The sequence below is a fragment of the Gorilla gorilla genome, chromosome 13 (assembly GCF_029281585.2).
Source record: "Gorilla gorilla gorilla isolate KB3781 chromosome 13, NHGRI_mGorGor1-v2.1_pri, whole genome shotgun sequence".
Lineage (NCBI taxonomy): Eukaryota > Metazoa > Chordata > Mammalia > Primates > Hominidae > Gorilla > Gorilla gorilla.
The window spans coordinates 68,557,711-68,582,900 of NC_073237.2; the positions used below are offsets into that span (position 1 = coordinate 68,557,711).

The following is a 25,190-nucleotide window of genomic DNA, read 5'->3' on the forward strand; positions in this document are numbered from 1 at the left end:
CTACGTAATAACAGCCACATATGAGTAGTGAGCACTTGAAATGTGGCTAGTCTTAATTGAGATATGCTCTAAGAAATTGAAGATAGTACATATAGCACATTTTAAAATGTGGCTATTAGAAATTTTTAAATTACATGTTGGCCTACATTAAATTCTATTGGAAGCCGGGCTCAGTGACTCACGCCTGTAATCCCAGCACTTTGGGAGGCCTAGGCAGGCGGATCACTTGAGGTCAGGAGTTTGAGACCAGCCTGGCCAACATGGAGAAACCTCGTCTCTACTATAAATACAAAATTTGCCAGGTGTGGTGGCACATGCCTGTAATTCCAGCTACGTGGGAGGCTGAGGCAGGAGAATCGCTTGAACCCGGGAGGCGGAGGTTGCGGTGAGCCAAGATCGTGCCATTGCACTACAGCCTGGGCAACAAAGGTGAAACTCCGACTCAAAAAAAAAAAAAAAAAAAAAAAAAAAATATATATATATATATATATATATATATATATAGGAAGGCACTGGTAGGGAATTTAAAGCACTGCTGTTGGCACAAGAACCATTGGTAGACAGCATTCTAAAGAATTAATTAAGGCCAGGTGTGGTGGCTCACATGTGAAATCCCAGCACTTTGGGAGGCCAAGGCGGACGGATCTCCAGAGGTCCGGAGTTTGAGACCAGCCTGGCCAACATAGTGAAACCTCGTCTCTACTAAAAATAGAAAAATTAGCTGGGAACGGTGGTCCATGCCTGTAATCCCAGCTACTCAGGAGGCTGAGTAGGCAGGAGAATCACTTGAACCCAGGAGGTGGAGGTTGCAGTGACCTGAGATCGTGCCACTGCACTCCAGCCTGGATGGCAGAGTGAGACTCTGTCTCTAAATAAATAAATAAATAAATAAAAATGAAGTAATTAAACATTTTCTATTTTTGGTAAATTATTGATTTTATAGAATATTTAATGATTTTCAATACTTTAGGTCCTCAGTTTATCAGTTTGTAGATTAAATAAGTAATTTTCTTAGATTCCCTTCTGATTCCTAAAATTTAATAGGGATCTTTGAAAAATACCTCCCCAGTCCAGAAAAATTGTCAAAAACTCCTCTAGTTTGGACAAAACGTAGAGTTTGAGATGTCTTAGTCAGTATTTAGTCAGATATGAGAGCAATCATGATGTTTCTGGCCTAGAGAGTGGGAAGACTTTCCGACCACTCTGCATATGTTCATAGGGAGACTGTATTTTGTGGTTGTTTTATAAAACAAACCACATATATACTTGGATCGCTTCAAAGCCAAACAGAAATGACTATGTATTATCAACTCCTTAGAGAATTTAAAATAGCAATTATTAAAAAGCACAAATAAAATAAACTGCTGGATTGGAGTGCTATTCCTTTCACATGCTTTCAGTGTTTCCTAGGAGCAAATTCACATCATTTCTAGGTTTTGTTAAACACATTTTAATTTTGTTAAACCTAAACCAGATCTTGTTTAATTTTATTAGGTTGTTCTTGGCAGGTGTTATATAAAATGAAGTAAATTGTGTTTAAGAACCACAGAGTAAAAAATAAAATCATGACCTTAAAATGGAAAATTTTGGGTTTATACTATTCTTTTAAATCCATCAATCTGAAAAGTTTCACCAAAATAGGAGAATTAGTCACCATGGAAGATAGATCCCTGTAAGGAGATCAAATACAGGTAAACCTATTCTGTTAATCTTCTCTCCTTTTACTTCACACCTTCACACCCTGAATCTTCACTAATGTAATCCTCTTAGTATTTTTTACTAGTTTTTCCTTTTTTCACTTAGTATTTTTTACCAGTGTAATCTTCTTCTTTGTATTAAGTCACATAATGGTTACATCTGTTTTTCCCTGAATGGACACCAGTTATAAGTGGGATGCTTGCTGTTACCATGGGTCCCAACTTATCAAGTAAAAACTGCTATCCTTTAATCCACTTTAAAAGCCTATCTTTCATTCAAAGACTCAAATAAAAGTGCCTATCACTCGAATGCTAAAGGACCATGCCTGAATATGAATGCATCACATTTTGATGGCTATAGATTGCACCCACTTCTAATAGGTATCATCGCTTTATTTATCAGACCTCTGAAGTCTCATGTTATTTTTGTCATCTGATATAATCTAGCCACTGATAAAACTGGTTATGCTACCCCAGATATGCAAAGCAATCTAATTTTCATGCCAACCAAATAAGCCACAGTATAACTAAAAACAACTTGTTTACGCATAGACAATTTTTGCAGGCATTTTTAAATATAACACAGATGCTAAAGGCTAATGGCTCGGATGGCAGATTATTCTTATTTAAATATTACAATTTTTGACTGTAGAGTTACTTTTACAATATCAATTAGTGTAAAACTTAACATTAGAAGCCAAATAATTTTAGTATGTGGATATTATTTATAAGACCTACTATGGGATAAATCTAGGGTAGGGGTTCCTCAGGAAACATGACCCTACTAAGGAAGAACTTTTCTCATTAGGGTGGACATGAAACCACAACACCAAGATGTGTAAGAGTTTTCTTTAGAGAAATGCTTGAGGTTCTATAATAGTAGACAAATACCACACAACAGAAAATCTAAATCGTATTATTTGTCAACTGGTATTGTACTTGCATGTATGAATACATTTTTAGTGATGGGAAGGGACAAGAGGGCAGAAGCATATTACATAGCAAGGACCAGCCAACATTTTTAATTTATCCTGGATTATATTCACAAGATCAGTCTGAAAAATTTACCCAGACACAAGTATTTAAGATGAGGTCATTAGGCTAATTTATTTGTATTTTTTTTCCTGGCTGATGCCTGAGCTCTACAAGGTAAGTGCTTAATGTTATTTTGTTAATAGTTCTTGCACTTATCTAAAATTTAAGAATGTGTAACAAGGATTTCCTGTTAACTTCTGAGTTGACTGAAAAATTACCCCAATTCCTGAGCAGCTTTGGTTACATTATCAATATATACAGGCTGAGGTTCTGTGGTGTCAATAAAAATCATCATAAAAAATATATTCAACACAGATTAGCCAACTAGAAAATAATCTGTAACTTCTTTCATCTTGCTCTTAACTACTTAAGTATCCTTAGCAACATCCCTACCCATAATAAAAGGAAAGTGGCACTTAGCAGTTGCAGACAAAATGGAGTCTTACATTTATGGCACAAAACAAAACAAAAAAAGTCTTACATTTATTAACTTTACTTCTATGGCTGTAACAGAAATACTCTGGAAGAAAACACAGAAACAGTCTTTGCTTTTATATAAATTTAAAACCAGCACTTGTGCATAGAAATAGCTATAAAATATTAAATGGCACTTTTGTATTCTGTTGTACGTTACCCTTTTTTTTTTTTTTTTACATTTGTTACACGGTATTTATTCAATGACTGTATATTTAGTCACCACCTCAACCACTGCTAAGCTCTCTTCACATCTATCTGTACCACAGTTTCCCATCTTAGACTGTGATGTCAACTGGCAAGGGCTGGCTGTTGGCCGATTCACCATGACTGACATGGTGCATGTTCACTTGTTTTTAAAGCAGATTTTACAAACAGGAGAAACAAATAGGGGAAACTGTATTTCCAGTTTCTTTTTGTTAACAGCCTGTTGCCTCACCCATGCAAACTCTTCTAGCTAGTTTAAGGCTACATAATCTTATTGCTAATCAACCAGCAACCATACCTATCACTCTCCCAAATTATAAGTTAATACTTATGGACAAAAATCACTATTGAAAACTTTGCATTCAAACAGACAAGAGTCGGCCAGGCGCAGTGGCTCACACCTGTAATCCCAGCATTTTGGGAGGCCGGGGTGGGCGGATCATGAGGTCAGGAGATCGAGACCACCCTGGCTAACACGGTGAAACCCTCTCTCTACTAAAAATACAAAAAAAACAAAAAACAAAAAAAAAGAAACAAAAAAAAAAACATTAGCCAGGTGTGGTGACGGGCGCCTGTAGTCCCAACTACTCCGGAGGCTGAGCCAGGAGAATGGCGTGAACCCGGGAGGCGGAACTTGCAGTGAGCTGAGACCATGCCATTTTACTCCAGCCTGGGCGACAGAGCCTCCGTCTCAAACAAACAAACAAAACAAAACAAAAACAGACAAGAGTCAAATCAAGTCTTTGTACGTATTCAAATATTTACATGATGTGGAAAAGATTAAATAACCTTTCTAAATTATGAGTTACCTAAAATGTATGTGTGCCTTTGAAATGGAGGATATGGGACAGCTTGAGAGGCTTTGCTTCTCAGTGTGTATCGATAAATCCATGTGAATGTTATTACCAACCCCCAAAATACAATAATAGTATGCTTAACATCTTGCTATTATTAGATTATTTCCCCAATTTTAGTTATTTCCTAGCAACTTTATTTAATGCAGATCTCTTGCAAAGAAAACCTTACGGAAAAGAATGATTCTAATGACTTTAAACTGCAAGTTTAAATAACAGATCTTTATCTTTTCACTATACAACTTGATGTAACCAATCTTGTTCTCAAAGTTTTCTTCCCAAGTTATGGAAACCATTATTCCAGAACATTAAGACAATAGCAAATACAATGTGCCAGGCACAGTTTTAAGTGTTGTCACCTTCACACTCCTGAAGGTGGTTGCTGTCTTCATTTAAGAAATGAAGCAGTCCAAAGTGGACCTAAAATAACTTGCCCAAAATCACGGGCTGGTTCCAGGGTCCCTCATCTTAATCACTATGCCATAATGCTCAGAAACAGCTTTCCCTCGCAAACTAATTTTCCCCACGTTGTGGGAAGCCTACCTAGGATCAAACCTGAGGCTCTAGTTTTACAGATCAGGCACACTGAAGATGAGGTTTTCAAAAAGGACTCACCCATTTATACTGCGAATTCATGTGGTCACAGCCTAACAAAACTTCAGGTCGTAGGGGTGTAAATATTTGTCTGCTTACGTAAGGGAAACATGGTATATTATTAAATTGCTTAATATCTGTACATTTCAAAGGACTTCATGGCCTTGCATTCAAATCTGAATGCAAGAATTTGGGTAGAACTGAGTCCTCTCAGGTGCGTTACACACTGATTCCCTTTCTCCCCAGTCAATGGACAACCCTGACAAATCTTTGTCCTGATCTGGTTTAATGTTTCTTGTAGAACAAAAAAAAAAAAAAAAAAAAAACTGATTGGCTGGGTGCGGTGCCTCACGCCTGTAATACCAGCACTTTGGGAGGCCGAGGCGGGCAGATCACCTGAGGTCGGGAGTTCAAGACCAGCCTGACCAACATGGAGAAACTGTCTCTATTAAAAATACAAAAATTAGCTGGGCGTGGTGGTGGGTGCCTGTGATCCCAGCTACTTAGGAGGCAGAGGCAGGAGAATCGCTTGAACCCAGGAGGCCGAGGTTGCAGTGAGCCAAGATTACACCATTGCACTGCAGCCTGGCCAAACAAAAAACTATCTCTTGCTACTACTCAGACCTTCAGAGTGATGGAGTCCGAGGGCTCATCTTAACTTCTCTATACCACTCTGACTTCATTTTTAACTTGAAAAATTAAGTTGCCCTTCTAAATCTTCAACTTCTAAATTTTCAACTCAATTGTGACTTTTCATATTCAGAGAAATACTACCCTATGTCAGTATAGGAACTTTGACATACATACGTACCTCCCTAACTTGAAGCAAAAGTAGCAGCATGCAAAGAACTGACAGCTAAAACTAGGGTATTTCCACCCCAAACTCCATCACAGAGAAGCAACAGTTGCACTCTGGTATTCATTTACCCCAGGTAAAGTCAACATGTACCTGTCACCCCTTGTTCTTTATGACCTGGCATAAACGCTACAGAGACCAAGTCCATGGGTGCATCTCTGTATCAGAGCCAAACCCAAAACAGAAATAAAACAGAACTTTTTGTAAACTAAGTCATACCTTTCTTCTTCAGAATTATCATAAAACATCATCTTTTACAACATGGAGAAGCGGGGTAGGCCATAATTGTTCAAATTTCGTCTTTCTCCTCAAATTTTAAAATTGTTTTAATCCCAAAGGTGCCTATTGAATTCTTCAAAAATAAACTGCCTATCAGGTATCATACCTGCAAATACTTCTAATATCTCTTGATTATCACTTGAACAAGTTCAGCGATGGCAAAGGAAAAAAAATTATATAGCCATGTAAAGTAACATTTTCTAATTTTCCCCCTTTAGGACTCCAACTATGGCTTAAAAACCCAATGAACAAGTGAAGTTTCCCTCTGTACATGGCTTTTATTATTTACATAATACAATATAGCATCAATGCTGAATAGCATGATTATGTGCAATACATAAATATGAACTATCTGTACACATCTGCAGGTCTAACTCAGAACTAAGGTACATAAAATTGAAAGCAAAACTGAATGCTTTAAGAATAAAAGTAAAAACTAGGACTGAACACTGCAATAAATCAGAAGTAGTGCCTCGTGTACATACTTAACTATTTACAGATGAAAACAGGCATTACCACAACACTAACTATACTCATTTATATATAAAAAACACAAGTTTCATACATCACAAAAAACCTTCCATTATAACACAGAAGTGATTATTACCAGACAAGCATCAGTGAAGTATACTGCCTTTTCTAGTTGTTATTGTACAATGCTGTAGATAATGCAGCCCATGCAATACACCCAAGAACACTAGAGTCCTACACCCAAGTACAATATGATAAAGCAGCCCTCTGCAAGTGGTGCTGGATACCACTAAGAAGTCTACTGCAGCCATGTTGGTTATGATTTTCCATGCAGAAGGGTACAGTTACATTAAGAACTGAAGTCTTTTAAAAAGCTTTAAACATTCTTTCTTGAACCAAAACATTCGACAAAAGATGCACATGAAAAATTATTCAGATACCTTTGCAACTTAAAATTCAGATGCATGTTATTCAATAGAGCTGCTGTATGTGAAAACCAAACGTAGAGTTTAAATTTCTTCTTGTAAACAAATTAATCCTAGTGCAGTTCTGTGCTACACATTTTTAGCAATGAGTAATGCAGACATCTTCTGGTGCAGGCCAGTACAATAAGCTTCAAAAGTTATCTCAAGACCCTGTTGTTGGCTTGATGGTTTTACTTATAACCAGTTTCGATGTTTACCTTTCACAGAATGTCTTATTTGACAGCTTTAGATGACCAATTTAACCAGGCTTATATATGGCGCCAAATACTGGTTTCACGGGAAAGTAGGTCTGATCCTCTTTATGAGCATTTCTTCCTGCTTCCAAAGAATATGTTGTGAAATTAAAGAGGGTGAAGTTTAACTATGGTAGAAGTAGACTGCCAGTCCTTTTCTGGTGTACCATTTTAAAAAAATACAGGCACATAACACTAGCCAAAGATTATACCTTGATTACATTCCCAAAAGGCAGATATACTGCAAACATGCAGAGATTTCATTTATTTTGTTTGGCACATGGGAACTACATTTTGTTCCTATTATCTGTGTGTTTCACTTTGCTGTGCAGATTTTCATCCAATTTTTTTCAGGGGAGGGCATATACATTTGTAAGGCTGTATCTATCCAATTCTGCCTGTAACAAACACCCAAACATCCTAAAATATCAATTATAAGACAGACAAGTGTAAAGTAAAACTCTGGAGAACATCAAAGAAAAATGGCCATGCATCTGCTCTTTAATGTTTTCCTACGATATATTAAAATAAAAACAAAGTTTCAGTCTCTTCACAAGAAGTAATTTATATTCTCTGAATTTTTTCAGCCACAACAACTGGATTCTCTTTTCTGATTTTTGCTGCAGCTTCTGCTTTGTAATCATACGGACAGTTGTGCTTGTCAGAGTAACGGTGAAGTCCACAAAACAAATTTCCACATCGGCAGTCAAACCCTGTACAAACGAAGAAGTAGAGTCATTTGAGAACTTGAGGCAATTAAAAGAAAAAAAAGCCTTAGTCACTATAGAAAAGGAACCAGATTTTCATTGCTTTGTAACATAAAAGACAGTGAACTCTTTTCTTCCACTTCCTGGTGATAAGACACAGTCAACTCTTATAGAGTCTATCACGTTAACCTGGAAAAGGAACTTTTAACTTCCTTTGACATGGTAAGAAATTCAAATAACTATGTTCAGTCTTTCCTTGCAAGGGCAATAGCGAAGTGTTTGGTAAGCCAAACCACGTGGAGAAAACAAAATGGGCTATCTGCCAGCTAATTTCTACCAGATGCTCTCCCTCTATCGACTCCTGTAGATGCAAAGTAGGATAAAATTTACACAGGCTCTGCAGTTAGGCTAACCTGGATTCAAAACACAGTCCTACCATATCTTAAGTAATGCTTCCTCAAGTGAAAACAACCATCAAGGTCTGAGATTTGAAGGAGACAAGAAAAAAAGCACCAAGAACATTCCCTGCATAGCTCAAAGTAGGTGGCACTTACTGTTAGTTCAGTAACATTTTCCCTAGGTATACAAAAACTTTTTATCAATCTAATAAAATAAGAGGGCCTGAGTTAATAGTTTTATATGATTACGAGACAAATGGAAGTAAAACCCAACTTCCTTCCACCCGAATACCACCTCCCCCACCTTTCCTAGACTACAGCTAGTCAGGCTTTTTTTTTTTTTTTTTTTTTATGTGTAAGACCAACTAGTCTCTTAGGGAGTGACCAAAAGCTCCTTGTTAACTGCAGAAGTAAAACACACATTGTCTTGTGTTTTGTAATACCTGTAAGACCAACTTTCTTTCTGCACATGAAACATCTGTTTTTCTTTGGTTTGGGCAATTCAGGAGCTTTTTCTTCACTCTGAGAAGTACTGGGCTGAGAAACTGATGGACTGGGCTGAGTGACAACTGAAAAGGACAAAAACACAAATTTGTCAAGCATTCACTGGCTAACATTTTTAAGTCAAAAAAGGAAGTATTTAAGAGAAACAGGAAGATGCCTGATAAAAATGTTTATAAGTATTCCTTGAAAATACAAGCTTTAAACAGAATGTTCCATTTTAACATCAGAACTTGATTCAAATCTGAGAAATTCCTGCCAATCACCATACTACTTGCTTCTCTAATTTTGTAAAATGATCGCTTCACTCAAGAAATTCCTTTAAAACACTGGTAACAGCCAGTACTAAAAACAAAATCCTAATTCTGTTTTAAAGAGCTGAGAGATGTTAATCATATGCTCAGTTTTTCCACATTATAATTTCCTAAACGCGAACTTTTCAATCAGGGCAGTTCAAATTCATTACATCACAGTAAATAAAAGTAGCCAACTTTGATTTTATGCTTATAGGAAAAAAAATCCTGTAGATGTAAAAACAGCAAATTTTGACAAATAAAACCCGAACCATTCATCCCTAAATCAACGTCAGATCCAAAAATTCCAAAACAATCATTTTACCATTTTCACAGGTGCACTAAACATCATAGGAAGACTTGAAAGATTTTTTTAAAGCTTGGTTTTAAAAACAGATCGGCAAACAGTCTTTAGAAACTACTCGAGAAGTATTGATTTTAAACTATTAAGGATTCCACAGGCAGAACAAGAATCTTAACTAAAATGGGCATCCACTATCGACAGAGATAGCATCTACAAACAGTCCCACCGTTTCTCCACCTAAAAAGGCTTTAAGTTTCAGTGTACACATGGCATCAGTAAAATTTCTCACAATGAACAAAAAATACATTACTGTACTAAAGCCCACACTGCCACTAGTTCTTTAACACAAAAATAACAAAATTTACATCTACTTACATATAATTCAACTACACCTGAAACACTATAAACTCAGGTTTTAATATTAATCCAAATGTAACAATAGCAAATTTATGTATGCAATGCTGAAATTACTGCCCAAATATGCCAGCACCAATGCTATTAGCAAGCTCCTACAACAAGCTGATTGATTTAATGGCAATTTTCTCTAAAACTCTGCCCAAATTTATAATTCAATTGCATTAGCAATGAATCTACTGGGAGAAATAGCCTAATATTAGACTAAACGAACAATATTCCACCTACTGCTACTGTGACAACATTAATGTTTATCCTGATGTCATGAGGATAAAGAATAATCTAGGGGAATAGTTGTATGGGGTATAGGGAGGGTGTCAGCCATTTCTTTGGCCACATCTGAAAAATGAACTCGGCTCCTGAGACAAGGGAAGAAGGGGGAATAAGAAAATGACACAGAAAAGGCAAACAGCAGTGAATCACGGAATGCCTACTAAGTAATAATAAATGCAGACTAGCTCTAACCCAAGACTATTCTTCCAAGGTCAGAGTAATTTTGTATTTAAAAACCAAAACCAAAAACAAAAACCCAAACAAAGGCATCACGGGCAAACTAATGTGGTCAGTTTAAGGATGGAGCTCATTTCAAAATGCCAAATATAGATTCACCTGCCAAACTTGAGAATTTGGCCTTAACTTTGTAAGATTAATACAATAAACAAACTTGACTGCTGTTAGCAAAAGCCAGCCTCCAAAGCAGACTGTATAACCACTGACAGTATTTTTTCACAACAGAAGTTTTATATTGCATTTAATCAGCACTCTGCCAAAAAAGAACAAATTGATCAAATAAGCTACGTGCACTATATAAAGCACAGAAATCTTTTTGTTCTAGGGCCTAGTACAGGTAATTCAAGTCAGTCTTCTTGCACCATCAGGGCACTTCTGGTTGTGCTATAAGCAGTTTCCAAAGTCACCATATCTCATGAAAACCAAAATGCCTTTCCACACTGAGTTTCAAACTCCCACAAAATATATGATAGGAATATTGTACTTCAAATAAGTTCTAGTGTTCAAATATGTTGTTCTACTTAAAAGTTTTCTACAACATTGACAATATCAAAACTAAAGTTACTGCTTTTGGTTATAAAATTATTCTTTATACCCTTGAAATTTAACTTCATAAAGTTTTTAACACATCCAATCTCCAGATTACAGACTTTGCCCATTATGCACAAGGGTAGTGCAGGGGATGAGCAGAGAAGAAACTGAGAATAAATATGACTATTTTACACTTCAAGATACTCATACGCTTCAAGATACTTTTAAAGATAGTAGTTCTTTGCTTGGCCTATATTTTATGGCTCTCCCTCCTCTTTGGTCCTTCAATGGGAAGGAAAGAATCCCCCCACCAGCCATTTCTTGCACTATCAAATTCAGAACTGAACAAGTATTAAATGAAAAACATACCTGGCTCTGACACCTCTGTTTTCGGGGTAGTTATTTTGTCCTCTCTTGAAATGCTCATTTCTGTCATTTGCTGAGTTACAGGCAAGGCAGCCACAGGCACATTTCTATTTGAGTTCAAGCAAACAATTTTTAAAGGTGTTAAGGGTACTTCTTGAGACAATGAATAAGTTGTCAGTTCAACTTTAAATTATATAATATTTCCAAAATGAGCAAATGGAGCTAGATAATCTAAAGTTTAAAAAAAATATTGGATGCCCAGCATAAATGGTTGAGAAAAAAGTTTGATAAATGGCTCATGAACTCAAGGCTGCATTTTGTATAGGTTACCATATTCTACAACCAGCTAGGGATTTTTAGCTGTGCCTGTAACTTGTTTAAGGGCAAAAGGGCAGCTCTGCCAAAACACCTTGTTTGGCCCAATAATATTCTAAAGTCTCACTCGACAATCCCTAAACCTCAATTACAAAGAAATAAAAAAGCACAGCATTTCCAACACAGTATCCTTGAGGGGGTTAGGGAGTCAGGTGTAAGTAACACACATCTTTACTCAATGACTTAAGAGTTATGTATTAAAAGACACTGAAATCCTCGATTGCAAAGCCAAGGGCATCTATTAACTTATTATTGGACCAGTACAGACATCCTGATTTCCTCTTTGTAATATCATAAAAACTCTGAAACGTTCAATCTTACCTTGATTTTTCAGATGTGCTGCCAGCAGCACCTTCACAGTTGCTTAAGCTAGTGTCTGCTCTCTGTACAGATGCAGAATCTGAGGTAGGACTGTTGGAACCACTAGCTGTCCCTATTTAAAAAAAGGATTTGTAAGGAACCAATGAACACTACAAAAACTCACTTAGTATCAAGACGTACTTGCATTTAATTAGGTTAGTGATATAAGCATTCACTGTGCTGTAATCCTACACTTGAGTATGCAAACAAAAAATATTAAAAAGTCAATCCAATGAACACAAGTGTGAAACAAAATAACCCCAAAAAAGAAAACTGAAAAGCTAGAAGATGCTTGTAGATAGTCATTCATTCCTGATCAGTCATGTCAAGCACTTGGGCTGTTGCTTGAATTTCAAGCTCTTGTCAGGTGTTCTCTCCATGTGCTTTCAGCATTCTCAGCCCCAATTCTTGGTTCTGTATTTCTGTCCACCAGTTCTTCAAATGTGTTTTTCCTTGGAAATAACTTACCCATTGGGCTCATTCTGCCACTATTTTGCTGCCTCTGAAGATGTTCTTTGTAGCAAACTGAACACATTCCATTTGTCCTAGGATTTCCATAAAAGCCACATCCTGTGCTACACAGCATGGGCCCCGGGGTCTGGTTAGTCTCCTGAGCCATATTTTTCTGCTATAGACGAAACGAAATTTCAGAAATTAGTGTTATCACCAAAATATAGGCTAATATAATCATCGGTATACCGTTGTAATTTCTACGCAAGTTTTAACAAAAGCCCAAATTCTGTTAATCATTAAAAAGGGTGGGCAGAGATAATTATCAATATTTTGTTGCCTTTATAAAAGCAAACTGTTTTAGGACGGAAAAAAACCCAAAAAGAAATTTTATCAATTATTAGGGTATTTTTACCTATCACTATTCTTGGTTTCAATTTATGAAAAGGTCTGTTAGCTCTCAGGGTTATGTTTTAATCAATTTGGGAAATTGGTATCTTTAAGTAATTTTTCACTCTGCTGCACTACAGGCAGACCATTTCAAATGTTTTTACCTAATTGGCTAATCACAATTATCACTGACTCTTGATATTTATAGGTGGTTCTTTAAACTGGATGAATAAAGTTTTCTTAAAACACCTGTACATATCTGGGCTTCATCAGTAATTTGACAAATCTGCTGAGGCAGAGCATCTGTACTTTTTAATGCTGAAACATCTTCATATAAGGCTGAAAAGAGAACTGGTAGCCCTTCCTGCTACCCTGGCACCAACAAGTAAATCTCTAAGAATTTAGGGTCAGCTGGTTTACGAAACTCCTTTGACGTTCTCCATTTGAAGTTTCAGAGTATGTCAAAGCCAGTGCCTAGGAACCTGCAATACACAAATTATGAACCAGATTTCTCAGCCAAAGGCACTATTAATTTTAACAAGTGCTTGTCTTCCTCATACCAGAAAATAATAAAACCGTTCCAAGCTCAAATTCAATATATTAAAGTCAATATATATACATAACCTTTAGTAATGGTTAATATTCAATGCTGGGTTACCAGAAAAAGCTTTACATAGCAAGCATTTGTTTGCAAGGAAGATTTGCTTTTCTAAAAGTCTTGTTAAAACGCTGTGCTAAATTATTAATAAGTTTTCCTCTGGATGAGAAAATACATATTCAAGAAAAATTATTTTAAAATAAAGTTGTGGAGGGTTTTCATGCCATCTTAAACATGTATAAGCATATGTACAAAAAGCATATTTGAGAGCATTTGCTTAAAGGAAAATTTATGTGCTGTAACTTGTGGTCAGTCATTTTTTCCAACTACATACTAGAATACACTTTTTAGTGAGTTATTAAAAAACGATGTTTTAACAAGTATTAACTACCAAAATTAGAAGATGGGAGAAGGGGACTAACCAATTTTGACCTGGCCAGACCCCTAGTAATTATTCCCCAAAACATTTTATCTTCCCTTTTGTAAGTAAAAGTGCACCATACAAATATTAAGACAATCTAGCTTGTGTGGAGTGACCAAGATCCACAACTTACTTTGAACAGTATTAATTTAGTTGACACTGTCTCTTTAAATATTAACTGGAATTTAGCTGACTCATTTTGGAGCAGGGTAGTGTAAACATTTCAACATCACTTAGGAAGTTTATTAATAAACACTTTCAGCTGGGTTTTTAAATGAGCATAATAGGAGCAAAAAATGCTTTCAAATGATAAATATGTATGTATTTGCATGCCCACCACGCACAAAATATGTGTGAATGTTTGCCCTATGCATGTAAGTTGGGTCACTCCTTAAAACCAGTTTAAGTATGCTAGCTTACATTTTCTACACTGAGGCCCAGTCTCATGTGACATTGGCTTTAAAGTTTAAGGCCAAGCGATCAACCTACCTAAGTAATTTTAGTTAATCTGATTCTTAAAATCTTTGTTTTAGATAAAATGGAGGATACTCCATCTAAAGATTTCACACACTCAGAGATAACAAAGTATTCCAACTTTGCTTCAGAGAACATGTCTACCTTCATTTCATTGTAAATAACTTTCAAGTGCGAGACACACAAGAGGTACCAGGACATGAGTCTTCTACATGGGTTCCCATCTTTTAGATTTTTTTCCCCTAGAAAGCCAGCTTTTAAATGCCATCACATGTGCACAGCTTGCTTTAATATTTCTCAGAAGCTCAGATCACATGGGAGGGCGCTTCAGCCTGTCACAAGGCTGCAATGTGACAAGCTGAGCTGGATGGAGGCTCTCACATAAAGCCTAGTCAACAGGGGCCTCTGAAATCAGCTTCTATTTATATCTCAAAGCCTGCCAACTCCTACACAACCCCAAGAACTAAGGATGCAGCGTTCATATATCTAACATAAGAAAACAAAAAAAGGGCTGCTAGTTTTTTCCTAATGTAGGAAAAACTACAGAACAATCTCAATCTAGAAGATGAAAGCATAGTCACTCAAAGCTAAAATGGTCAAGGTTGTTGATAAAAAACTAAGCACAGTGGAGACAGCGTAAAAAAGAATCCTCATTTAGTGAGGATTTAGGGGATGAAGTGGGGGATGTGTGTTCCCATTAGGTATTGCATTCCCCTTGTATTTTAGAAAAAAATACCATTACTATTTATTGCCTTTAAAGTAATTAGCAACTTGGGCATGCACGTGTCAGCTCTATCAGTTATAGCTAGAATGCAGATTTTATAAAGTTTATGGCTTCCTCTAACTTAACAGCTTAAAAAAACACCCGAGTGTAACTGAACAATTCTCCAATTCCAATTCTGAACAAAGAGCTTTTACACCTATGGAATACAGTTCTTCCAGGTGCACATGATGTGATGAGATGGCATGAATTCCCACTCACCTGGGAATGGAGACCTGAGTTCAAGTCTCTAGTCTGCCACTAAGTCAGTGACCTTGGGCAAGTCCTTACTTTCCAGATTTCAGTTCCCTCTTTGCCAAATGGAGTAGAATTGACTTTTAAAGGCTCCTTTTCAGGGCCTGGGAGATAGAAAACAGGAGACAACTACAAAGAATCCTTAATTTTTTAGGGGGGCGTGGGGAAACATTTTAACAAAAAACTTCAAAGATAAAATTGCAATATTTTCACCAATTGAGTTCTGAAAGCCTATTCTTTAAAAAAAAATCCTACAAATAAGAAATAAAATACATTCGTTTATGTTTTTAGAAGTCTGTATCTAAATCCCAGGTTTAAGAACGGAGATGTTTGACCTATATGTTCCTTTATCTTGGTATCTCCTTAGATGCTATCCCTTAGGAGACATTCAATCCATAAAGATAATCCGACCCTTCCCCGAAAACACAGCTCCACGGAGTGCGTGGAAAGCGAGCAAAAAATTTCACATTCATCAGCCTAAATGCACCAAACAAAGGAGAAGGTGCTCCATTTCCTCCATGAAAACGGATCTCAGAGTAAAAACGCAGCGACGTCGAGAAGCCCAAAAGACGACGCCGAGAACCCCCGGCCCCATGTTCCAATGGATTTTGGAACAAGTTCGGGTCCCACTGATCCCCCATCCCCCTCCAAGCAAAGGCCTCACTCAGTAAAGCCCAACAGGGCCCTCTCCGAAAACCACTGAGTCATGCAGAACAGCAGCTCAGCAGGCCCGGCCAGCCCTTCGCCTGCAGGCCCCACGCGGATCCCCGACCCCCGACCCCCGACCGGCTCCTCTTAGGGGAGAGCTAGTGGGGGCTGCAACGGGCAGGGGGCGCGGCCGCCGCCTCGGCCTCTTTGTTTCTCTGGGTCGTGGTGCCCACGCCGGGCGCCGCCGCGGAGGCGAGCGGCCTAGAGGCCGGCCCCGCAGAGGCGGCACGCCGTGCATTGTGTCCCGACCGTGCTGTGGAGCGAGCCAGGGACGCCGGGAGCCAGGTCTCGGGCCACGACGACAGGATGACGCCTCCGTCTTTGTGCTTCCTGGGCTGGCTGGCGGGCTCCCCTCCCCCGGACGCCGCCATCCGCGGCCTGCTCCGGCTTCGCCATTGGCCCGCGGCGCCCCGGTCCCTTCACTCCCGCCCCCGGCCCGGCAACAAGGAGCCCGGCTCCCACCCCCAGCCCCGTATCACTCACCCTGCGGGGTCCCAAATGCGAAAGCCGGGTTCGCGAGCGAAGCCGGCACGATGAGGCCGGGCCGAGGCCTCCGGGAAGGCTGAGCCGGGCGCCCTGGTGCCGCCGCCGCGGGCCGGGAGCGGGTCGGAGCCGCAGGCGGAGGTGGCGCCGCCGCCGCCGCGGGGTCTTCCTTTGTTCCTGCAGCAGCGCCGAGCGTGGCCGGGACACGCCGGAGCTCGGGAAGTGGGAGGAGGGAAGCGAGGGGGGGCCGAGGAGGAGGTGGAGGGAGGATCGAAGGCCGCAGCGGCTAACGCTGCTCGAGGCGCTCGCCCGTCGTCGCCTCACGCCTCCACAGGCCGCAGGTTGGGCGGACGAGGAGGGCGAGCGGACCGCGCGCCGCGAGGCCTGGGGCCGTAAGGGCCCGCTGATGGCGCTCTTCGCCGCTCCTGCCACCGCCGGGGAAGCTGCGCGGCTCCCGGGAGCGAGCGAGCCCGCGTAGGAGATGCACACAGCTCCACGTCCCGGCCGACTAACGCGCTCGCCGCCCGGCGCCCGGGCTGTGAGGGAAAAGAGGGGGAGGGGGCGGGACCCGTGCGTCAGCGAAAACCCCGACGGCGGCGGCGGCGGGGAGCGCGGTGACGTCGCGGGCCCGAGGCCACGCCCCCGGTGCCCTGTCAGTAGGTCCGGGAGGCGGGGCCGAGAAGGGTTGCTGTGCCTTCTTGCGGAGCCCAGCCACTGGCCTGGCAGTCGGCCCCTAGGGTGGAGCTGGGAAGAGCGAGTCCTGTGGAGGATGCGTTTCTATTTTTAACCCAATTGTCCGCCCTCAGCCTCCCTCCTTCGGATTTTCTCATTCAAACCCGTTTTTCGCCATCCTAGTTCTCACGCTTTGTCTCCAGCCCTGGGCAGACATTCCCTCCCCCAAGAATCGTAAGGATTCACCCCCAGAAAAGGAAAAGAATTGCCTTATGGCGTCGAGGTCTTTTCTGTTTATGAAACCTCCTCACTCCCCACACCCATTTTGAGCTCCGAAGTCCAGCCCGAGCGTGGCCCTGACGCAGCTGGCGGCGTGCGTTCGCTCGCCCAAGGTCACGGGTGGTTGTGCGGAGTGAGGAAACGCGCGGCCGCCCAGGGCTGCCAATGCCCCGGCGGCGCTGTTCTGAACAAACTGTTTTGGCCAGCCTGTGAAATCCCTGGAAATTGACGATTCCAGCAAAGCGTCGTGAACTGGGAAAGCACCAAATGTTCTACTTAAAAGCCGCGAAGGGACAAAACAAGCTAGACCCGAGGCCCAGATGAAGCCGGAGGAGGAGGCTTGCGAGAGGAAGTTCAAGGGGGGAGGAACTAGGCGGGCAGTTCAGGCACGAAGCACAGGTCCCCCATGGGTGAAAGGATGACTTTACCCGGAACACTGGGAACATTTTCAGAGCACAAACAAAAAACATTTTCAACTGACCGCTCCAAGTGAATTTCAGTTCAACTCAAAATAACAAAATTACTAAGTCGGAAAGGACTTCTGAAATTTTCTAGTAAACAACGGTCTAACGAACACATAGAAATGATGTTTAGGGTTTATATTAGCCACATATAGAATGGAGAAGAGGTCCCTTCAGTGTTTCTCAAAGTTGGTAATCAGAAAAAAAATCACCTGGGGTGATTAAAGATTCCTACGCATCTCCCCTGGATATGGTTTTGGTTGTTCCGGGGTGGGGTGGGGGGGCCCATATTGCGCTTTAGGTGGTCCTTATTTATAATCTGTATTTGGGGGAATGGTATACTGATGGCTTGAGCCAACACTGCCACATCAAACAGTTCCCTCCCACAGTTAGCAAAGTACCTGGAGCATAACAACCTTTTGTTTTGTTTTTTTAACAAATTCGGGTTTATTACTGTGATCCATTAATGTATTAGAGATTTAAGTAGTTTGGGTCACTGGTCCCACGACCACTGCAATTTATTTCCTTAAATTAGTAGATGAATTAGTTAAAAAAAAAAAAATAGCAGCTACCATTTACAGGCCATTTTTCAGTGCCAGCTATTTTCCATTTAGGGTCTCATTTTATCCTCACAGCAATTCACTGAGATAGGTACTGTTATCATGTCCCTTTCTACAGATAAAGAAACAATGACTAAAAAGGCTTGCCCAGGGCACTGAAGGGCAGGGAGGCAATGGAGGTGATTATTATTGAGAACAAAAATAACTTGAATTTTAACTTGAATTTTTTTCTCTCTAGAATTGGAGTTATAGTGAGTGAAACAAGATAATTCCTGAAGAAGCGTACTTTAAAAAAAGTCTAAGGGTAATGAGGCAAGCTCATTATTGAATAGTGTATTCCATAATATTATGTCACCTTCTGATAATTCATCTTCTCTATCACCCATTTATAATTTTCTCTGAGACTGTTTCAACCAAGAATGTTGCAGGTATTGGACCTAAACATACCAAGATTCCTTTTTAGCAGCTATTTTCTAGTGGTTCTCAAAGTGTGGTCTCCAGACTACCTGGGAACTTATTAGAAATACAGATTCTCAGGCCCCAGCACCAAACCTGTGGAGTCACAAACTGGGGGTTAGCACAGCCGTCTGTGGCTTAATAAATCCTCCAGGTGATTCTGATGCATACACAAGTTTGAAAACTATTGACTTAACCCTACCATGGCATCAGGTGACCCCTCTTTTTTTCAGATGGCTCACACCTTGTGAAAGGGAAAAGTTTAAAAAAAAAAAGTCTCATATTACTGGTGTAACAGATTAAGGGATATACTTCTAAGAAGGTTTTTGTTTTATTTTTGTTTTCTTATATTTTAAATTTTCACTTGCACTCCAAAGACAAACTGAATTGTTAAACACAGAATATATAAGAGAATGCTTCTAATATAACATGCCAAAGGGCTTTGCTCTATAGTCATTAGGGAAGGTCAACTTTGGCCTGAAACCAACCTCTGTAAAAAAGATAACGAGTAGCCAGTCGTGGTGGCTCACGCCTGTAATCCCAGCACTTTGGGAGGCCATGGGGGGTGGATCATGAGGTCAAGAGATTGAAACCGTCCTGACCAACATGGTGAAACCCTGTCTCTACTAAAAAATATACAAAAATTAGCTGGGCATGTTGGTGCGTGCCTGTAGTCCCAGCTACTCGGGAGACTGAGGCAGGAGAATCACTTGAACCCAGGAGACAGAGGTTGCAGTGAGCAGAGATTATGCCACTGCACTCTAGCCTGGTGACAAAATGAGATTCCGTCTCAAAAACAAAACAAAACAAACAAACAAACAAAAGAAAACAGATAATGAGCAAAGTTGGTCGTGCTCAAAATGTGATATTGGTTAGGTGTGGTGGCTCACGCCTATAATCTCAGCACTTTGGGAGGTGGAGGCAGACGGATTACCTGAGGTCAGGAATTGGAGACCAGCCTGGTCAACATGGCCAAACCCTGTCTCTACTAAATATACAAAAATTAGCTAGGCGAGTGGCAGGTGCCTGTAGTCCCAGCTACTCGGGAGACTGAGGCAGGAGAATCACTTGAGCTGGGGAGGTGGAGGTTGCAGTGAGCCGAGATTGCGCCACTGCGCTCCAGCCTGGGATAACAGAGCGAGACTCCGTCTCAAAAAAAAAAAAAAGTTTTGCACATTTGCTACTTTCCAGGCACTCACTTAACTTGGTGCTGGGATATACATTCATGTAAAAAAAAGATGTTACCCTGTTCTCATGGATCTTACTGTCATTTGGGGAGAAAGATATTATCATATAATATATAATTATGAACTGGTAAATATTTTGAAAGAAAAGCATAGAATGCTATGGGAGCATATAACCAATCATAACGGATCTTGAAAACTCACCCAGGTCTGAGTTCCAACCATCCCCATGGCCAAAGGAGCCAGGCTTATTTCCTTAAAATAGGTAACCTGGTAGTCTGCTTAAGAACTCAAGTAAAGTCATTGCAGGTTCTCTTACACTTTTCTTTGTAAACTAGGCCTGGAAAGGGGATTGATGATGGGAGAAGAGCAAATGTAATTAAATTTCTTAGAAAGTGAAAACTGACATCCCTTCAAAATAGCAATATAAGTTATTAGTCCACTGTAAAATGTAAAAGACCTGAAGTTATTTTATCTTGACATATAACTTCCTATTATGGAGACAAGAATTGCTGCTATGACATTATTATAATACTTGGTCATAAGTAACTATTCATTTTCTGTCTGTGCTTGAGTAGAACATGGTGAAGCACAAAGCCTTTTCTAGGGTCTTAAAAACTTCAGAGTGGCCGGGTGTGGTGGCTCATGTCTGTAATCCCAGCACTTTGGGAGGCTGAGGCGGGATGATCACCTGAGGTCAGGAGTTTGAGACTAGCCTGACCAACATGGTGAAACCGTGTCTCTACTAAAATTACAAAATTGGTCGGGTGTGGTGGTGGGTGCCTGTAATCCCAGCTACTCCAGAGGCTGAGGCAGGAGAATTGCTTGAACCCGGGAGGTGGAGGTGGTGGTTAGCCGAGATCACGCCATTGCTCTCCAGCCTGGGTAACAAGAGCGAAACTGCTTCCCAAAAACAAAAAACAAACAAACAAAAAAACCCACACACAAAAAGCACAAAACTTTGATGTGTCACTGGACGTTCACATAGTGCCCTTCCTCCCTTTCGTTCCCAGCCCCTTCCCAGATTTCAAAGATCAAGGTAAAGGACTGTTTTATAGAAGTATTTTCAAAATAATTGGCTAAAAGGATTACGGTATTGTATTTAGAGCAAATCCACTAATTTAAAAATTAAGGCTGGGCGTGGTGGCTCACGCCTGTAATCCCAGCAGTTTGGGAGGCCGAGATGGGCGGATCAGGAGGTTAGGAGATCGAGACCATCCTGGCTAACACGGTGAAACCCTGTCTGTACTAAAAATATAAAAAATTAGCCGGGCTTATTGGTGGGTGCCTGTAGTCCCGGCTACTCCGGAGGCTGAGACAGGAGAATCGCTTGAACTTGGGAGGTGGAAGTTGCAGTGAGCTGAGAATATGCCACTGCATTCCAGCCTAGGCAACAGGCAAGACTCTGTCTCAAAAAAAATTAAAAATAAATAAATAAGAAATTGATAAAGCAAGTTGCAATTTCATTATTATATAGACCTTTTGGTAAATTAAAATTCTTATTTTCTCTGAAAATAACTTGATCAAAGAATCTTCAAATAAAAGACATAGATATCTTACCAGATTAGAGAAGACTTTCTGACACAATCTAGATACTATCAACGTAGCATTAAACAATTTTTGAGACTATTGGAAAAACTAAAAGCTTTTATTGTTTTTAATTTTCTTATTATTTTTTTTGAGATGGAGCTTCTCTGTCGTCGCCCAGGCTGGAACCTCCACCTCCCAGGTTCAAGCGATTCTCCTGCCTCCGCCTCCCTAGTAGCTGGGATTATAGGCTCCTGCCACCACCCCCAGCTAGTTTTTGTGTTTTTAGTAGAGAACAAAAACTGGCAGTCTGGTCTTGAACTCCTGACTTCAGGTGATCCGCCCACCTCGGCCTCCCAAAGTTCTGGGATTAAAGGCGTGAGCCATCGAGCTGGGCCTGCCTAATCGTTTATGTAAATCAAGAATTTAGGTTGAAGGAAACTGGTGATTTACTATGTATATATATTTTGTTGTAAACACCATTTAAGAAACAAAATATTTTGGTCTCAACTCTTAAGAAATTTTTTTTATCGAACAAGCTAAGTGTGGGTTGTTAATCTCAGTAGGTAGCTCTGGGATTGTCTCAGAAACAATACTTTGGGGCTGGGTGAGGTGATTCACGCCTGTAATCCCCGCACTTTGGGAGGCAGGAGGATCATCTGAGATCAGGAGTTCTAGACCAACCTGGCCAACATGGCGGATCACCTGAGGCAGGTGATAACCTGAGGTCAGGAGTTCAAGACCAGCCTGGCCAACATGGTGAAACCTCATCTGTACTAAAAATACAAAAATTAAGGCTGGGCGTGGTGGCTCACACCTGTAATCACCGCATTTTGGGAGGCCGAGGTGGGTGGATCACCTGAGGTTAGGAGTTCAAGACCAGCCTGGCCAACATGGTGAAACCCCGTCTCTACTAAAAATACAAAAATTAGCCAGGCGTGGTGGCGGGTGCCTGTAATCCCAGCTACTTGGGAGGCTGAGGCAGGAGAATCACCTGGGAGGTGGAGGTTGCAGTGAGCCGAGATCGTGCCACTGCACTCCAGCCTGGGCGACAGAGTGAGACTCCCTCTCAGAAAAAAAAAAAAAAAAAAGAAAAAAAATTAGCTGGGTGTGGTGGTGTGTGGCTGTAATCCCAGCTACTCCGGAGGCTGAGGCATGAGAATTGTTTGAACCCAGGAGGTGGAGGTTGCAATGAGCTGAGATTGTGCCACTGCACTCCAGTCTGGGTGACAGAGCAAGACTCCCTCTCAAAAAAAAAAAAGAAAAAAAAAAGAAAAGAAAAAGAAACAATACTTTGGAGCATATCATAACCTGGGTTCACGGGTGGTGGGGTTGGCCAGGAAGACAGGAATGGTGTCAGTGATTCCGTTAGAGCCCAGCAACTGTGCTGTTATAAAGCTTAGGCAGGAGGCAATTGTTCCTAAGGCCCTATTAGCCAGCAGAAAAAAAGCTAGAAACAATTAGGGAGGTCAGGATTCAGACAGAAGACTAGCATGAGAAAAGTGGATAGGGTGGGCCTCTGTCCTGGAGCAATCTAAGTTCTAGGCAGAGAGCCAAGGCAAGTATCTTAAGTTTGTGTAATGTTTTTCCACCTACAATGTATATTCAAATGTATTAATTTGATAAATTCTCACAACAGCCTATTGAAATAACTCTTATCTCTCCTTTTGCTGGAGGAGTTGACTGACTGAGGCTCAGGGCATTGTCCATTGTCATATATCTAGTGAGAGTACAACCTTCTGTTCTTTGGCACAGTGTTTGTTGCCTCTTCAGGATCACTTCCCCCTTTAAATTTATTTCATAATTATATTTACCATTAGAATGTTAACCTTTTTTTTTTTTCTGAGAGGGAGTCTCACTTTGTCACCCAAGCTGGAGTGCAGTGGTGCGATCTCGGCTCACTGCAACTTCTGCCTCCCAGGCTCAAGCAGTCCTCCCACCTTATCCTCCGGAGTAGCTGGGACCACAGACACGTGCCCAGTTAATTATTTGTATTTTTGGTAGAGATGGGTTTCACCATGTTGCCCAGGCTGGTCTCAAACTCCTGAGCTCAAGCAATCTGCCTGCTTTGGCAGATGGATTACAGGTGTGAACCATGGCGCGAAGCCTAGAAAGTTAACCTTTTTTTTTTTTTCTGAGACAGAGTCTCACTCTGTTGCCCAGGCTGGAGTGCAGTGCCATGATCTTAGCTCACTGCAACCTCTGCCTCCTGGGTTCAAGAGATTCTCCTGCCTCAGCTTCCCAAGTAGCTAGGACTACAGGCACATGCCCTGCTAATTTTTTTGTATTTTTAGTTGAGATGGGATTTCACCATGTTAGCCAGGATGGTCTCAATCTCCTGACCTCATGATCTGCCCGCCTTGGCCTCCCAAAGTGCTGGGATTACAGGCATGAGCCACCGCGCCCGGCCATACCATTCTTATCTTGTGTATCACTCACCTCACCCAGCAGTCTCTAACAGGCAACTTCTGTCTCTTTTGCTAGCTCCAGCTTATCTGTCCATCTCCTAAATGTTGTCATTTTTTAGGTCTAGGTCCCGGGCACTCTTTGTTTTTTCACTGCTCATACTCTCTCAGAGCGACTTTACCCACCTTCATAGATTCAAATGAAGTACTCAAAGGAATGAGTATCTGTACTCATCCCTTGGCTTATAAATGGTTTATTTATGAATTTTTCACTTACAAAGATATAGCTATTTGTATTTATTTATTTATTTATTTATTTTGAGACAGAGTCTCACTCTGTCACTCAGGCTGGAGTGCAGTGGCATGATCTCGGCTCACTGCAACCAGCCTCCTCGTTCTGGACTCAAGAGATTCTCACGCCTCAGCCGCCCCAGTAGCTGGGATTATAGGCATGTACCACCATGCTTGGCTAACTTTTGTATTTTTAATAAAGACAGGTTTCACTGTGTTGGCCAGGCTAGTCTCAAACTCTCTGGCCTCAGGTTGTCCACGTGCCTGAGTCTCCCAAAGTGCTGGGATTACAGGCATGAGCCACCACACCCAGCTGAAAAAGATATATCTATTTTTAAAATTTTACTTACAAACATTTTTCAACTTAATCCAGAAAACTCTTCTTTTTTTTTTGTTTGTCTTTGCATACTGAAGTTATGCTCTGTCATTGGAAGAGAAATTTATAGCTAACCACTACTATTGTTAGGTAGTGAATAAGTGGGAGTAGTGAATAAATATCTAGAAATAGATAAGAATTTATATTTATTCCATGTGGATCAATGGCTCTAGAATGAACAAGATAAAGTTTGAACCTGGCAATTTCAGAGCCAGTACTTCAGATACTGGTATATGACTGATTTAAGTTGTTTTTGTATTATAACTTACAACATCATGACCAACTCTAAATGTGAAGCATATAAATATGTAAGGGAAAATTCTTTTTATTGAAAAATTAAGTGATAAACTGAAGCAGGACAAATAAATAAAAACATTAGCTTCACCAAAGAAGATATACAGATGACAAATAAGCATATAAAAAGATGCTTCACATAGGCCGGGCATGGTGGCTTACGCCTGTAATCCCAGCACTTTGGGAGGCCGAGGTGGGAAGA

At 40.7% G+C, this 25,190-nt stretch overlaps 1 protein-coding gene across 5 annotated transcripts; it reads right to left on the reverse strand.

Moving 5' to 3' along the window:
• Window positions 1-6,254: 6,254 nt before the first annotated feature.
• ZFAND5 (zinc finger AN1-type containing 5) lies at window positions 6,255-17,238 on the reverse strand. Of its 5 annotated transcripts, XM_055350791.1 has the most exons (7): window positions 15,260-15,396; window positions 13,034-13,266; window positions 12,413-12,572; window positions 11,906-12,017; window positions 11,213-11,316; window positions 8,734-8,859; window positions 6,255-7,898 (listed from the first exon to the last, which is right to left on the reverse strand). In XM_055350791.1, the coding sequence occupies exons 2-7, from the start codon at window positions 13,085-13,087 to the stop codon at window positions 7,750-7,752; spliced, it is 705 nt and encodes a 234-aa protein (XP_055206766.1). In that variant the 5' UTR covers window positions 13,088-13,266; window positions 15,260-15,396; the 3' UTR covers window positions 6,255-7,749. The 5 variants fall into 5 exon arrangements, with proteins under 5 accessions (XP_055206766.1, XP_018889236.1, XP_018889234.1 ...); XM_019033691.4 differs by lacking the exons at window positions 13,034-13,266; window positions 15,260-15,396 and adding an exon at window positions 16,484-17,238; XM_019033689.3 differs by lacking the exons at window positions 13,034-13,266; window positions 15,260-15,396 and adding an exon at window positions 16,250-16,415.
• Window positions 17,239-25,190: the final 7,952 nt, after the last annotated feature.

What these genes read in the sequence shown, in the direction of transcription:
- ZFAND5 (XM_019033689.3), bottom strand. Translation starts at nt 16,396, where the DNA reads ATGGCGAAGCCGGAGCAGGCCGCGGATGGCGGCGTCCGGGGGAGGGGA. An exon ending in CTGGCTCGCTCCACAGCACG is followed by an intron (nt 12,573 to 16,249) that starts GTCGGGACACAA and finishes TTTCGTCTATAG; the next exon opens with CAGAAAAATATGGCTCAGGA. An exon ending in AACAGAGGTGTCAGAGCCAG is followed by an intron (nt 8,860 to 11,212) that starts GTATGTTTTTCA and finishes TGTCCTTTTCAG; the next exon opens with TTGTCACTCAGCCCAGTCCA.